The sequence below is a fragment of the Nanorana parkeri genome, unplaced genomic scaffold (assembly GCF_000935625.1).
Source record: "Nanorana parkeri isolate BGI_ZX_2015 unplaced genomic scaffold, ASM93562v1 scaffold36, whole genome shotgun sequence".
Classification (NCBI taxonomy): domain Eukaryota; kingdom Metazoa; phylum Chordata; class Amphibia; order Anura; family Dicroglossidae; genus Nanorana; species Nanorana parkeri.
This window is the reverse complement of record NW_017306304.1, coordinates 980,484-995,640: the sequence shown is the minus strand read 5'-3', so window position 1 is coordinate 995,640 and position 15,157 is coordinate 980,484. Positions and strand designations below refer to the sequence as shown.

The following is a 15,157-nucleotide window of genomic DNA, read 5'->3' as shown; positions in this document are numbered from 1 at the left end:
AAGAACCTGACATTATCCTTTCATTAAGGCACCACGGAAGCTGCCCCTCCAGATACAAGAGAAGTTCAGCATGAAATTATTGTTCACAGCAAAAGAAAGGAAGTAAACCACCTATACATAACACGTTTTTATTTTCATTACAGGATACATATACACAGAAAGAATGTTGGGCTGAAAAGCACACCTCTGACTCTTGCCAAAAAGTGTTCTGTGAACCTTGGAAGAGGTGTGTGGCTGGCAGCTGTGTCTGTAAGCCACCTTACCAGTGTCCTAAGAATACAACCATGGTGGGTGCATGCACAGAATCACAGAGGTCCTTCCTCACTTACTGTCAGTTAAAGAGTGCTGAATGTACTAATTCTGCTTATAAATTCTCATCTAATTCTCCATGTAAAGGTAAGTATGATATCAAACATCTGCTTTAAACAGGTTATGTCCAAACTGTGCTTTATTTTTAACAGATACAGCAGGAAAGCACTGTATCTTTAGCTGATGCTGCAATAAGGCATTGTATTCACAGTGGTACAATAATAGGACATTGTATTCTCAGCTGATGCAGCAGCAAAGTTGGCCATACACCTTGCAATCTGACAAATTGAATAAATTGTTTAGGTAGTACTACTACTGTATCATTTTGGTAGGTCTAACCATTCCCAGCAAATGCCTTGACAATCCGAAACTTAATAAAAGCCTATGATACCGCTGTCCTTTCAGACAGGCATATGAGTAGCACTCTTCATGGAGACAAGGATACTTTAAGTTCTGATTTAGAGCGTAGAGATAAGCTTAAAGATTTTTAAGATCATCCTTTAATAAAAGGAAAAATATACAGAAAAAGATGTTAACAAAGAGAGACAGAGATAAAAAGGAATAAATATTGAGTACTTAACTGTCCTGGGGTTGTAAGTTCTGACAGAGTCCAGTTCAGTGCTGGATCTGAATGGCTCTTTCTCCCAGTAAAGCTTGCAAAGATTCTTTCTGGAGGTTAAAAGGGAAGTTTTCTTGGATGTTACACAAGCTTCTCCTTCTGCTGTTACAAGCTTCCACTTAATGTTAAAACCAGAGCCCCTTTAGCTTCCTCTGCAGCATCTTTTTTTTGTCCTGTAGGGGGTGCCACAGAGCCGGCCCATAAGTCAGGGCTTGGGAGGATGAGCAGGAGGGCTAAGCCTTTATGATGTCCTTCTCTGCTCCTCCCAAACTGTCAATTTTCATAACTATGAACACAGTTTAATATTCTTACCTATTACTGTCTGTTAACCCCTAAATTATTGTGCGTCATAAAGTTAGCTTTAGTGTCTAAACTTGACACAGGAGTGATCTATGGCGGGCCCAGGAGGATAAATATGGCTCGTCATGCCTCTGACCATTGTAACCCACAAATTAGGGATATATGTGACTTTGAAAATTGGGTTAATATGGTCCCTCTCAGTTTATGACCCAGTGGGATACCACACATTCCTTCCTTATCCACCAGGCAATCTGTAGGGAATTAGCTGAACTGTGCAAGACAATTACCATTGTATTGGTGATTTACGACACCTATCGTAAAAGATTATTAAGGCTAATCCACCCCAGGCATAGGGAAATCTCTAGATAAACAATCAGGTTTGATCAAAAGGACCAGATTAGCAGATATCTAGTGCTGAAATTTGAGGATGGCTAAATAAAATTAGGAGCAGCCTGAGGTCATTTGAACTGAATTGAAGGCTGTATTTTTTCCAAGATGAGGTAAGAGAGAATTTCATACTTATATGATATGTACAAACCTCATTACCGTCACAGGGTCCTCCACAGCTATAGTGATTCTTCCTGCTGGCCTCCACATCATTACTGTCTATTGTAATGAAGTGAAGTGAAGTGAAGCAGAGGACTTTGAAGCACCATTTCTCAGTATTGGAGTGGTGCCAGCAGCAGGAGAGGTTGTGATGGTAATCTGGATCTGGGCACCCCAAAATTAATTAGGAAACCCCGCTGTCTCGTTAGTTGGCTGTTCAAAATAGCATGTTGACACGTGTGAGCAAAAATAATGCAATTTTCAGAACGGTGTTTCAAGACAATGGGAAGGAACTAGTCTGAGACAACTGTTTTACTTTGTTTCCCAAGCTGGATAGTAATTGTGCCTTATAGTTGAGGTATAGGCAGATATAAAATACCTCCATTTAACCCATTATGCATTCATTAACAATTACTATTTTATGTATTTATAAAAGCCTCAAGACTGGAAATAGGCCGGTAGTGCTGCCAATCAGTCTGGTAAGAGGAGAGATCACTTGGCTGGGATCATCAATGTGCTGCTGTTCTTTACTACCTAAACACAGCCTGGAATGGTCTTTGACTAAGCTGAATGGATTTAATTGCAGTAAAGAAAAGTTGGGTCAGAACCGGGCTGTGCTGTCTGATAGGATAACACAAGGATAACCCATCTGGCTAAAACAATTACAGATTTTTTTGCATATCTATTAGTTCACACTTATATATTTCAGCTTTGGATTTTGCTATTGGCTACACTTAACTAAGTTATAATATATAACTAAAACACATTTCCTTTATGTGTATAGATATAGTAACATCTCCTTTGCTACTTGTGTATAACTATAGCACAGACCTAGTTTGGATAGTCAAATAAAAAGCTAGGATAATATCAAAGTATATTGGTAACAATGTGAAGCCTCAATGTTCACATTAAGGTTAGCACAAAAGACATGGGGAGAACTTTTTGGCCAGCAGGATAGAGATATATCTACAGATGAAAATGGTTCTTTACTGTGATAGCTTTACAAATCTTGAACAGTCTTTAGCAGGAATTAGTTTATGCAGATTCAATAGACTGCTGATCCAGGGAGTATCAAATTCTCTGATGGGATCAGAAAGGAATTGTGTCTTTTAGGAGCAAATTGTGCCAGGTTTTAAAGATCTGGATCAACTGCAGGTTTAAGATTTTTCTTGGCTGAACCCATTGGACAAGAATTGTGACTAACTATGTAAATTAGTTGCACATCATTATTCTGGCTCCAGGTTGTCATGCGGTTACTCTTATTTTTCCAATTTAGGGAAATTTACATTATCTGTGAAGGAACAAAGCGGCAAAATTGTCAACAATAATGGCATTGTGATAATAACATTACCCGGTGACACCAAGGAACACCATGTGTGTCCACAAAAATGGACAGTCACAGAAGCCAACGTAGCCTGCAGACAACTTGGATTTCCCCAGTAAGTCACATTTGTTTTATTTCTCCTGATTATCTTTGTGTTTTATGTTTTCCACAAGTCAATTGTTCACTGTTTCATGGATAAAAGGCTTTGTTTTCTTATCATTAACCCCATTTGAATAAAAGGGAAAACAAAGTGTTGGGTTCCCCACAAAAGTCATACCAGATCCGTAAGGGATCTAAATGAGGGTAAAAAAACATGGGGTCGCCAGTAAAATTCCTAACCAGACCCTTAATCGGAGCACAGGCTTGGCAGGGCAACAAAGGGGGTGGGGACGAGCAAGCAGCCCCCCTCCCTGCCATACCAGGCCACATGCCCTCGGCACTGGGAGGTTGCTTTTCCAGGATCTCCCCTGGAAAAGCACATTGTCCCCGTGCCGATGGGGACAAGGGCCTCTGCCCCACAAGCCCAGGGTTGTTGGTTGTGGGGGTGCGGGCAGGGGGGCTTATTCACATCAGGGTACCCCTACCACATGCAGCCCCCCTTGTGCATAACGGGTACTTGTACCCCTACTCATTCACTACAGTGTTAAAATATATTTAAATAAAAAGTCTAGACTTTTATTAAAAAATCCTTTAATTGAAATAAAAAACACAACAATGTCCTGCCAAGTTTGCCAAGTCCTTTATTGTTAAAAAAAAAAAAGAAAGACTGCCCAAAAATGGATCCACTGACGTAATCCTAGGGTCAATCACGACGTCCAGCGTTGTCCACGACAATGACGAATTGACAAAATAAAAAATAAATAAATAGAAATAATTTAAAAAAAAATAATTAAAAAAAACAGAGACTGTTTGTTTATGGTTATTTGCAATAAAAATGCATATACTTCAAATTCCTGAGTACAGACCAGTGGCTTTCTTACACTACTCATGAATATACAGTATACTATATGCCAGATATTTACACCCTATAAGGCCTGATTCATACTTGGTGCTGGGGAATGCGCAGGTTACTACAACAAGGAAAAAAAGCAAGTGTTGGGGTGCTGCATTGCTATTTGTTCTTAATGGTACTTCAACACACTTAGCCAACAGACTTGCATTGCAGTGCACCACAGCGCATGGTAACATTTGAACATTTTACCATGCATTGTGGTGCACTGCACTCCAAAAAAAGGACATTCACTTTCTTGCTTTGTTTTGGTGCGTTATGCAGCCCATTCACTGCCCAATGCATATTAACGCACTAACCCAATACACATTAACGCACAAAGTAACACACTTCAAAGCACTTCAAAAGTGTGAACCCAGCCTAAGTCCAGGCCACAGCCACAATGGCATCCTGACCATCCCCACATCACAATGTTAATCTGCTCTCAGAATACTTTAAAGACAACAAATCACGCCAGTGGCACAGGTATCTGAAAAAGATACATGTTCCCTCAAAGGCAGTAAAGTGCCATGGGCAGAGGAAAGGTGGAACCATGAAGGGGCATCGCCTGTCTTTTCATCCCAGCATTACAGTCTTGTCCAGAGAATTACATTTTTCTATTATACGTCCAAAATATATGGACTTTAGTTCAGGCCAAAACATACTGTTTTTATCCAAAAACATGTTTCAAAAATGCTTATTTTTAGCTGCTTGGCCTTTCCAAAGCTGTCAATACACTGCTCAAATGATTATACATAATCATATCAGATGGATAGTGTATGGAGCAAAAAATCACAGCTCCATCTAGTGGCCATAATGGGGCATTACAGCACATTATTCAACCTGAAAAGAACTGAGGAGCATATAAAATAAGCATTTAATTCTTATGCTCCTTGGCTCCAGCTAGTGGCCATAATGTGGTATTACAGTACATTACAATCAACCTGAAAAAGGTAAAACTGCAAAATTCTTGATTTCCTGTCACTTTCTGTTCCAGTGGCAGTGATCACCAGAACAAAAAGGAGGGTGAATCTCCATGCAGAAAAAAAAAACAGCTATAAAACCTTGGTTGTATCGTCCCCGCATGGTTTTGAATAAAAAATGTTTTGCTTTTAAATATACTTTCAGCTGACAGAAGTTGACAGAATCCAAGACCGGTGGTCTAAAAACATGACAAACCAGTACATTTTCTTTGAATGCTTTTGACCAGTGACAACACAATAGAACTAAAACCCTTACCTTAATGTGCTCTTTTCTTAGAGGTGCATTGACAAAACCACTTCAGTCCAATCTAACTGGCGGACAACAAGAACAACAATCTGAATGTCTTCATGTAACCTGCAGAGGGACTGAGACCTCCATGGCTGAATGTGTATTGAAGAAAGACAAAGTCAAAGGAAACCTGTGGGCTGCGGTCAACTGTTATAAAGATACAAGAAGTTTGTATCTTCTTTGTATAATATATGACTTAGATGTAACTTCAGTTGATGTTTACTGTGCATTTATTCTACATAACTTTCGTTGTAGCAGAAAGTATACCCAATATTATGTAATAAGGCTGTAAAAGGCCTCTAGAGTTTTACATTTACCCTCAAGTCAGTAGACGGTTGTGTTAGGATGTTGTATTGACTGCTGGGCTCTGTATAATGTTCTGCAGACACTGCAGCCTACTGTGGGAGGGATTCAGCAACAGAGGCAGTGCTAACAATCCAGAAAGCAGTGGGCAGAACAAGGTGTGTCCATATGCTGATTGACAAGCTACAGGCTTGTCAATCAGTAGTGACTGTTGAGGGCCACACCTCTGCAACATCTTCTCATCCCACTGTAATACAAGCAGGTACACTCTACATAGAGGGGCAACTCTGCTCTGCATTCAGGAGCAGTGCAGGATTGTCATCACCGCATTACAGGAAGCTGCATTAGGTTGATTTTACTTGCAGGAGACTTTGAAGGGGGACTAAAAGAAAACTGTAAGTGCAGATGCAGAGGCTACAGCACATTTGGTTTTATCGGAGACCATAATAAAGTCACCAGCAGTAAAAGACTCTGGTTTGCAAGTGACAGTGTTCAGTAACGACTTTGTAAGTCATAATTGACTTAAAAGTTTCAAACTGAATTCCAGGCAGATATCAAGACACAAATGAATGCAGATCTGTTTTCATTATTACATCATTACATTTTTTTATTTTAGTACAAGCAGTGCAGGTGCCTAAATTCAACTTTGTGTTAGCTTCTGGAAGTTCCTGTACAGTAGCATTCTAGAGGAGTGGAAAGCAGCATAAGGAGCTAGTCAGCTGTGCTGCAGTGCTCATGTGCTTATACCAGACATGCTGATTGGAAAAGAGAGCAGAGTGACAGAAAGATGAGCCTATCAGTTTGCTGCTTGTCCTTTCTCACTCCATTTACAGCAGGCTGGGGGAGAGACAAGACCTGTAAGTTTTACTTAACTGCAGCAGAAAAACATCAGGTCTCCCAGGTCTCTGCCAGACCAGAGTGTGCTGTGTGGCAGAGCTGTGTAATTCTCAGAACTCAGAAATACAAATCTATCTTTTAGAAGATAAAACAGCTCTTATGTATGCATTTAATTGGTGTGCTTAGCTGCTTCCCTGAAAACATTACCTTCTCTGTAGCATTACCTTAGCAAACATGCCTCATGAATAGCTATATTCACAATGAACTATGTGCTTAAGCTGTCCTTCGCTATGAGATTATGGTTAGTTGTTAGTAATAACAGATAACAGAGACTACACAATTCCAGTTGATACAAGTGAAGCCTTGTTTGTGCCACTCTCTGATTTAGTCTCACTTTTTTGCTTGCTCCAACTTTACTGCCTTCGTGTCCAGGCTCCAGCAACTTCCATCATCCTGTCCAATGAATGTGTCCATACTGTCCAAGCTTCCAAATCAGCTGCTGAAGAGCTGTATGCATTCTTGCACACTGGACAAAAAATTGTATCCAATGTCAAGCCATTACAGTCCTAAAACATGTTCTCATTAAGCCCTGATAAATGGGGTATCTGTATGTATTTTTCTATAGCATCCCTTAACCCAATATTGAATAAAGATGTGTCTGGACTATTAAACAGAACGTGGAGCTTCAATTTACAATTCTGCAATATGACACAACAAACCAAAGAGGCGATGGAGATCATCAGTCAGATCACCTATGTCGACTCTTTCACATCCCAACTGGCTAGTCCCACCAATAGGACAAACATTGCAGGTCCATGATTTTATTCCACCTCTTTCCCATGCTGCTTACTGTGGCAGTGCCATTAGACATTGTAATTTCAGTTGGCAGGACTTCACCATGAATTCAGGCAGAGCTCAGTAATAAAGTGAAATGAAATGAGAGGGGCACAGCAGAAATGTTTCTGGCTACTAAAGTTAAAAGCAGCCGTCTTGCTATGTCTATTCACAGGGGTGACTTCCAACGAAGCACAGGCTCTCTTTCAGGATGCCTCACCACTTTGCAGTTATTTGTGAATACAGCAACAGTCCACCAATGTGATCTTTCAGTTTCATATAGAAGCGGTGGAGTTGATCCACCCACTGGAATATTACACTTTCTGGACTACGTTGCCAGGTCTGCCTGTCCAGTGTAGTAGTTTTGAGTGGTTCTCGCTGTCAGTACTATATTTTCATTGTATATATATTCCATTGCACCCAAAGGCTATATTGATCCATTAGTTCCTAATCTGTTGATGATTCAGCCTATCCACATCCATTCCTGACTGAAATATTAGTTTAGAGTGAACTTCCACTGCTTACTACTCCAGTAACCCCCACAACACTCAAAATTGTAAATACATATTAAAAAAAATATGGCGCCTTGTTCTGGGTTGTTGTGAAAGTTGATACGCGATTACAATTTGCGCAGTATTACGCATGTACATGATGCAGACCTAAGGAATGCTTTGTTTTATGTTTCAGGCTGTACTGATAATGAATTCCCGTGTGTGAATGGGAAATGTATTCCTTTAAATACCACCTGTGATGGGGATAATGATTGTGGAGATCTGAGTGATGAACTGTGCTGTTCAAGTAAGTATACATCAAGAAGACAAACCAAACATATATCTTTTATATAAAGAGAGCAACATAAAATATCAAGTAAGGGGCAGAGTTTGAATGTAGTATATAAATTAAGCTTAATATGGCCCTGGTATGGCTGACTGCACAGTCCGCCTTGTATTCATTGATAATAATATTAGGGGTTCCCTGAATGGCCGATTTGCCCAGCGAGCAACCCTCTGTGTTATCAGAGCAGAGGGAAACCTGTACAACTCAGCACCACACAGGACCCGTAAGATCGCTGTAAAGCACTTTACAGGATCCCAGTGGGCCAAACAGGTATATCATATGCAAACCTATATTGGATCACACTGGACCAATGTAGCTAAACATAATACTTTATAGCTAGAGTTCAGCTTTAAATGCAACGAATATCCAAAGCAGGCATGCTCAACTAAAGGATATGCATGAACAAATAATCAGAATGCTTACAGAATTTACCATTCACCCACGATGTGGGCAAGCACACGTTCGGCAATAGTATATATCCATATGGAATTTACTAACAAGGTTAGTTCTTATGTAATGTAGCTCCAGGTTCTGAATGTGTGCCAGCTAAGCCATGATGTATCTGATAAAAATAATTCTGCCTTTGAGACTATATAACTGTTTTTAGTATTTTTTTAAATGTGTCTACCATATAGAACTAAACCCACATCAAGTGCACTTAGCTATCAATAAAGGAGACTCTAAAAAAAACCAAAAATGTAAAAAAAAAAAAAAAACCCTCAGTGAACCATATGCGGAAGAGTATTGCACTGCTCAGGTGCAAATTATTATGGGCATGTGCAGAAATGTAACCACCAACCAACATACAAGATTTCATACAGTGGTGCTTGGAATAGAGATTCCAGTGATATATACTCACTGACACATTCCCCTTTTATGACAGCATTGCATATGGGTATCTTTTAAATGCAACTAGCTTGGAGCAATATTCAAAGAGCTCCAAGGACTCACTGCTCTATTCCAACCTCGACTGCAATAAGTTCACACTCTGGGTGCAGGCTGTAGTCTGCCTTTCATTTCCCAAATCAATCTCCAAAAGATCAGCCGCACAGAGACCAGGCTAAGTGTGGTCCAAGATGTATTAAAACGAATCCAAGCAAATTCCAAAAAGACAGATCCAAAAGAATAATGATCAGCATGTACACCACCATGAATGTCTTCCACACCACCATAGCTGGGAGCATGTGCATTTCATTGCTTAGCGGGCTAGTCACATTTTTTTTTATTTACAATTTTTTTAATATATAAAATTATTTATATTAAATTGTGTCTCTTGTGTTGTGTAATGCTATTTTAGAATGCCGTAAAGACAGTTTTCACTGTTCATCAGACATCTGTATTCCAAAGCATTACAAGTGCAACGGTTATAAAGACTGCCTCAAAGGAGAGGATGAACTCAGTTGTGAAGGTATAAAAAACACGAACGTAATTTGAACATTATTTACAATATAAGTGAAGAAAATTGGTATTCGCTCAAGTATACAAACTTATAGAAGCAGAACTTTATTACAATCCTGATCAAAAGTCCAAGTGATCATAAGTGAATAAAATATCCACAGTAGAGCATATAGAGTTACTACCACCAGATTAAGAGGGGAGGCACAGGCGGTATAAGGAGGTCGACGGATGTTTTGTGCAGGTGTACTTTTTAAAAACAGCCTTACCCTATTTACATAGTGTGCTTTCAAAGTATATAAAAGTCATATCATAAAAAGTCAATATCATATTATTGCTGAACTTTCAGTTTATATTTCTTAGTGGATAGCAGAGTCTTAGAAGACTTGGAAACTCCTATAATAGGTTTGTTCAATAATGCCCCGTGAGTTTCTTTGGTAGAGTTGGTATTTGTGAGTGTGCATTTGAGGGAAAAAAAATGCTCGTCCAGTACCTTTGTAATAATGGAGCATGATTCTGACTTGTCTGAGTACGCTGGGCTTTCTTTCAAGAAAGCCCAGCACTACTTTCTGGCAGCTAATACATTAGTTAAGACAAGGCTAACTTACTTGGCAGAGGGGGAGGAGACATGACGCATTCCAGCATAGAGAATTCATAGAGTTTAGAACTTGCTCTTTGCCAGGTGATAAAAAATGGGTAAATCTCAAGTATTCCTATACAGTATGATTACAAAGAAATTATAAATTATGGTTTACATTTTAGTGCTAAACAGAATGCATAAAAAGAGGATACTATATATACTTTGAAGTTAAGAATAAAAAGACAAATCTACCTACAGCATGTAGCAAAAGCACATGTTCTCCTTTACAAATATTATTACAGAAAAAACAATGCAGAATTTGTTCAATGCAGCCTAATCCATTTTTGTCTGTCACTTTTTCTGCGTGCCCTTAAAGAGATTTTAAACATTTGCAACCAAATTAGGATAACACCTACTTTATATTTGTAACATGTTCCCATTCACACAGTATAACTTATGTTGTTGTGAATGTCAGTGGCTGAAGAGAAGTTCCTCTCCAGCCACTGACATTCACAACAACATAAGTTATGTATACAAATTAGTGTGTATTTTATTTTTTTATTTATCTCAGACAAGGAATCAGAAAATCAGGAAAATAATGAACATGAAGGTCATGCTGATAAAGGTAATTATCCTTTTTTTTTAAATTGTAAATGTTTAGGTGTATATTTGTGGGCGCCTGGATCTGGAGGCAGTGTTCCAGGAGCTGTGTTACAGGTTGGCGGTGCCGTATCTAGACCTCCTAGCGTCCAGGTTTAACAAAAAAACGGAGAGGTTTGTTTCCAGATGGAGAGATTCTCTGGTGAAAAGAGTGGATACTCCTGTGCCTCAGTAGGATCATGATATGCCTTCTCTCCCCTGAAACTCCTTCCTCTTCTGCTTTGCAGGATAAAGATGGATGCCATTCCTGTGATCCTCATAACTCTGGATAGGCCCAGGGTGATGTAGTATTCAGGCTCCTGCCAGATACTTTGTGGGCTCCCCAGAGCTTTCTGGACTTGTCTCAAGGTCCAGTTTATCATCTTGCTTCATGGATGCTGGCTTAAATTACATGGTGGTTGAAACCCAAGTTTTGAGGGGCATAGGGTATGTCTGAATTGGATTCTCATGATGTTAAAAAGCCAGAAATTCTGCTTCCTGCAAGGTCTAGCATTGCACATGGAAGACATACTTTGCTTGGTGCAAAGAAAGTCGCTTTTATCCCAGGAAATACTTTGTGAGAAAAATCTCACCTTTTTGTAATAAGGCCTGAAGCAATACAACTTATACTATTAAGTACGTCAAGGGCGGAATCTGAGCTCTTGTGATCTTGTTCCAGAGACCCCTTGCCCCAATTGTTTGATTAAGACCTATGTTTACAGTGTGTCTCACGTAGCTCCCCCTGTGCATTCACCTGTGACTCTGTGGGATCTGAATTTGTTTCTTTTGGCACTTCAGAATCAGCCTCTTGAATCTATCAGAGATATTTCCTCTTACTGCAAGATGCTCCCCAAGAAACTAGCACGGGTTTATGCATGCGTGCACATGGTACCACACCGCCCTGTTTACGGGATTATGGGCAAACATGCATGTGGTATGTGGATGCTAGTGTTCATTCGTGCAGACATGTGCGCACTGGAAATTCTGTGTGTAAGCGTTAGCAGTAGTGTACGCGTTCTGGCATGTGTATGTACCTTGGCACATTCACAGGAACCAGATAGCCTATGAAAAACAGTGTGAACCCTGAGCTAGTTGCTGAATGGTCTTCAGCTGCTTCCTGTTTTCCCTATCCTGTGATTCTGCTGACCTGTGTATGACTTTAGCTAACAATCTTGACTCTGCTTCCAATTTCCGATATGGCACCTCATGTTCGAACCTGACTTTCCTGTGTATTACCTCAGCCTGTGACCTCAACTCTGCTTGCATCTACTGATTTGGCATCCTGTTTTCATATCCGATTCTCCTATGTATGACCCCGGCCTGTGACCACTCTTATTAGACCATCAATTAAGCTCCACCTAAATTCTGCTGCCTGGACCTCTTGCTGATGCCAATTGAGCCAGTTCCTGCGTCCCATGGGATGTCACGGCTTTAGTCTGAGGTCTGGTTCCGGCACCCACAGTAATTGGGACTTCAGACTAATGTTCTGGTACAGAACCTTGCTGTTACCACTTGTGCCAGTTCCTGCATCCTACAGAACGTTGCTGCTTCAGTCTGGTTCCTGCCGCCAAAGTCTTTGGGTCATCGCACTCAGGCTTTGGTACAGGACCTTTTCAGCTAGCTACATCGGCACTTGTGCTCCCCGAGTGCTCACTCCTGCTACCATTTCCAAGGGAGTTAGACAAGTGGTGCATGGGTAGCCCCCTGTTTAGCTCGGTTTCCATCCAGGTACAGGGCACTTTCTCACAAGGTTGCTTTTCTTGTCTTTCACCCGGCAAGGTGTGTGTCTGACCTGGCTGCTTTGTCATGTAAGGAACCATTTTTGGTCTTACATAAGCGTAAGGTGGTTATGTTGTTTTCACCTCAACCAAGACATTGTTCTTTCATCCCTCTGTCTGGTTTCAGTGCATCAGAGGTAAATCATCCTTCATTGTTAGGATGCAGTGTGTGCTATTCATGTCTGTCTCTCAGACACTGATTCCATTAGAAAGACTCTTTGTCATCCATGATGGTCCCCATAAAGAAGAACCAGCTGCTCTCTCCAGCATTTCTAGGTGGCTTAAACAGATCATCATCCAAGTTTATTTATGGTCTCAAGGACTGGGTTCCATCCTTGCCTGTCAGGTAACTGTTTCAGAGACCTGAAAAGCTGCCACCTGGCCTTCTGGTTCACAATTTTTTTCAGTTTTACTAGTTCGATGTTAATGCCTCACCTGATGCCAGTTTCAGGTGTAAGGTCCTTCAGGCGGCTTTATGAGCTACAGGCTGCTCCAAGTTCTGTTCTTTTTGTTGTTCTGAAGGTCTGTTAGTGTTCTGTTGATGTTGCCCAGCCCTCATTTAAACTGATTTTTGATGTCCCAACTGTCTCTGAAACCTTTGCCCCACAATGGACAAGAAAGAAAACTGGAGTTTTGTACTAACCTTAAATTCCTTTTCTTTTTAGTTCATTGAGGGACAGAATGAACTCTGTTGTGAACTAAAGTTATCTTTCCCTCTCAGTGAAGCAAGGGGAACCAGGATGAACAGTTCACAGTAAAATAAGGAATGGGGAAGAAGATATTCCCACTGGGGTTATGGACCACAAAAAACACCCAAAATAAAATAATACTTTGACTTGAGACACAGGATTAAAAAAACTGGTCTGACTTCTAACATAACATTTATATCATTAAGAAAACAGTTGCTCCAAAGCAAGTACAAAATTTGTTAAATTCAGGGGATGATTTACAAACAGTAATGCAAATAAAAGTGGCCGTTACAGTTTATTAAACCAAAACATAACAACTTAAATGGTTAAATATACCCCAAAACAGTGGTCCCACAAATGCATTTGCCCATTCATAAATAGAAATATATCCTGTTCTGATACTTTGCTCTGCTCCTGAACCCAATGTAGTCTGAGCTTGGAAGGCATCTTAAAAGGTCAACTACTCAAGTCCTTTACTTGAGTGGTAGGTCTCTGTAACTCCTCTAATTTCTTTTCACTTTGCATAAACTAAAATTATAGCCTGTATTTCCAGTATGGGAAACTTTTCATACTTTTAATAATATAGCATAGATTTTTGTTTGCTAGATACTAGGGATGCACAAATACATTGTACCTATTCCAGTATCTGTGCCGGTACTCGTAAAAATACCTCAATACTAACCACCGATGCCAGCACTTAACATTTTTTAACTGCAGTTGCTCCCTAAGTTTCCACGCTGGCTGGGGACCACGGCAGCCTTCATGTTTACAGTACCAGCTGCACATCTCCTCCTCCTTCCTGGATAACCACACCACCCGCCTGCAGGACCACCAAGAACCTGGTGAGACCCCACACAGCCCGCCATAGACCCTGTACAGTGCACCTGAGACCCTTCACAGCTCACCATAGTCCCCGCACAGCCCATCACAGACTTCACTCAGTCCACCATAGACCCCGCACAACCCACTGTAGACCCCCACACAGCCCACAGTAGACCCCGCACAGGTCACCTGAGACCCCGCACAGTTCCACACTGCCTCCTGAGACAATGCACATCCTCCTAAGACCCCGCAAAGCCACCTGAGATCCCACACAGCCCACCATAGACCCTGCACAGCCCTGTTGAGACCCCACACAGCTATGGCGAGACCTTGCACAACTCTCCTGAAACCCTCCACAGCCTTCTTAGACCCTGTACAGCGCACCATAGACCCTGCACAGCCCACCTGAGAACCCACACAGTCCTCCAAAGAAAAAAGAAAATGGCACTGCGAATCACAAACTCAAAAAATATTCCTAAAATGTGAATCAAATAGTATAAATTGTGAAATTGTCACAAAGTGATAAACAATTTTGTGTTATACACAACACCTGTGTTTCACAATGCCTATGCTAATAATAGTTCAGAAAAAACTCTTGGTCTAATGGTCTAGACACTATAAACCATAATAAACATTAAAAGGATGTGCTAGTACATCTCATAAAATGTGTACATATAGAAAATCCTGTGTTAAATCTCACAAGTGATGTACAACTCCCTCTTAATCTACATATCCATATGTGAAGTCCATTAATTCTTGATAGAATAAAGCCCTTGAAATATGTGAGGATATATCTTCCAACTTTTATAATCAACACCACTGTCAGGGTACCATGCACAGGCGTCCTCACACCACATGCAGGTACCCACACAGGATGACCAAATTAATATGCCCACACAGGATAGGGTTCTATGCACAGTTTATTTGTTACCATCAAACAAAACTACTAACCCCCTCAACCCCCCACAGGTTTAGCAGTGAAGTAACAAGGAGGGTTAACAGGAGGGCAGCACAGTACAGGATTTAGGAAGAATGGTCAGGTACAAGCCAGGTCGTTAACAGGAGGGCAGCACGGTACAGAAACA

At 40.7% G+C, this 15,157-nt stretch overlaps 1 protein-coding gene across 1 annotated transcript in view; it reads left to right on the top strand.

Moving 5' to 3' along the window:
- Window positions 1-15,157, top strand: part of CFI (complement factor I) — a 34,808-nt gene that overhangs the window by 10,985 nt on the left and 8,666 nt on the right. The window contains exons 2-11 of the mRNA XM_018569819.1: window positions 144-396; window positions 3,051-3,213; window positions 5,347-5,525; window positions 8,020-8,130; window positions 9,467-9,594; window positions 10,806-10,918; window positions 11,032-11,083; window positions 11,582-11,773; window positions 12,771-12,907; window positions 13,968-14,092. Of these exons, the coding sequence (XP_018425321.1) occupies window positions 144-396; window positions 3,051-3,213; window positions 5,347-5,525; window positions 8,020-8,130; window positions 9,467-9,594; window positions 10,806-10,918; window positions 11,032-11,083; window positions 11,582-11,773; window positions 12,771-12,907; window positions 13,968-14,092 (1,453 nt within the window). The remainder of the gene's footprint in view (window positions 1-143; window positions 397-3,050; window positions 3,214-5,346; window positions 5,526-8,019; window positions 8,131-9,466; window positions 9,595-10,805; window positions 10,919-11,031; window positions 11,084-11,581; window positions 11,774-12,770; window positions 12,908-13,967; window positions 14,093-15,157) is intronic.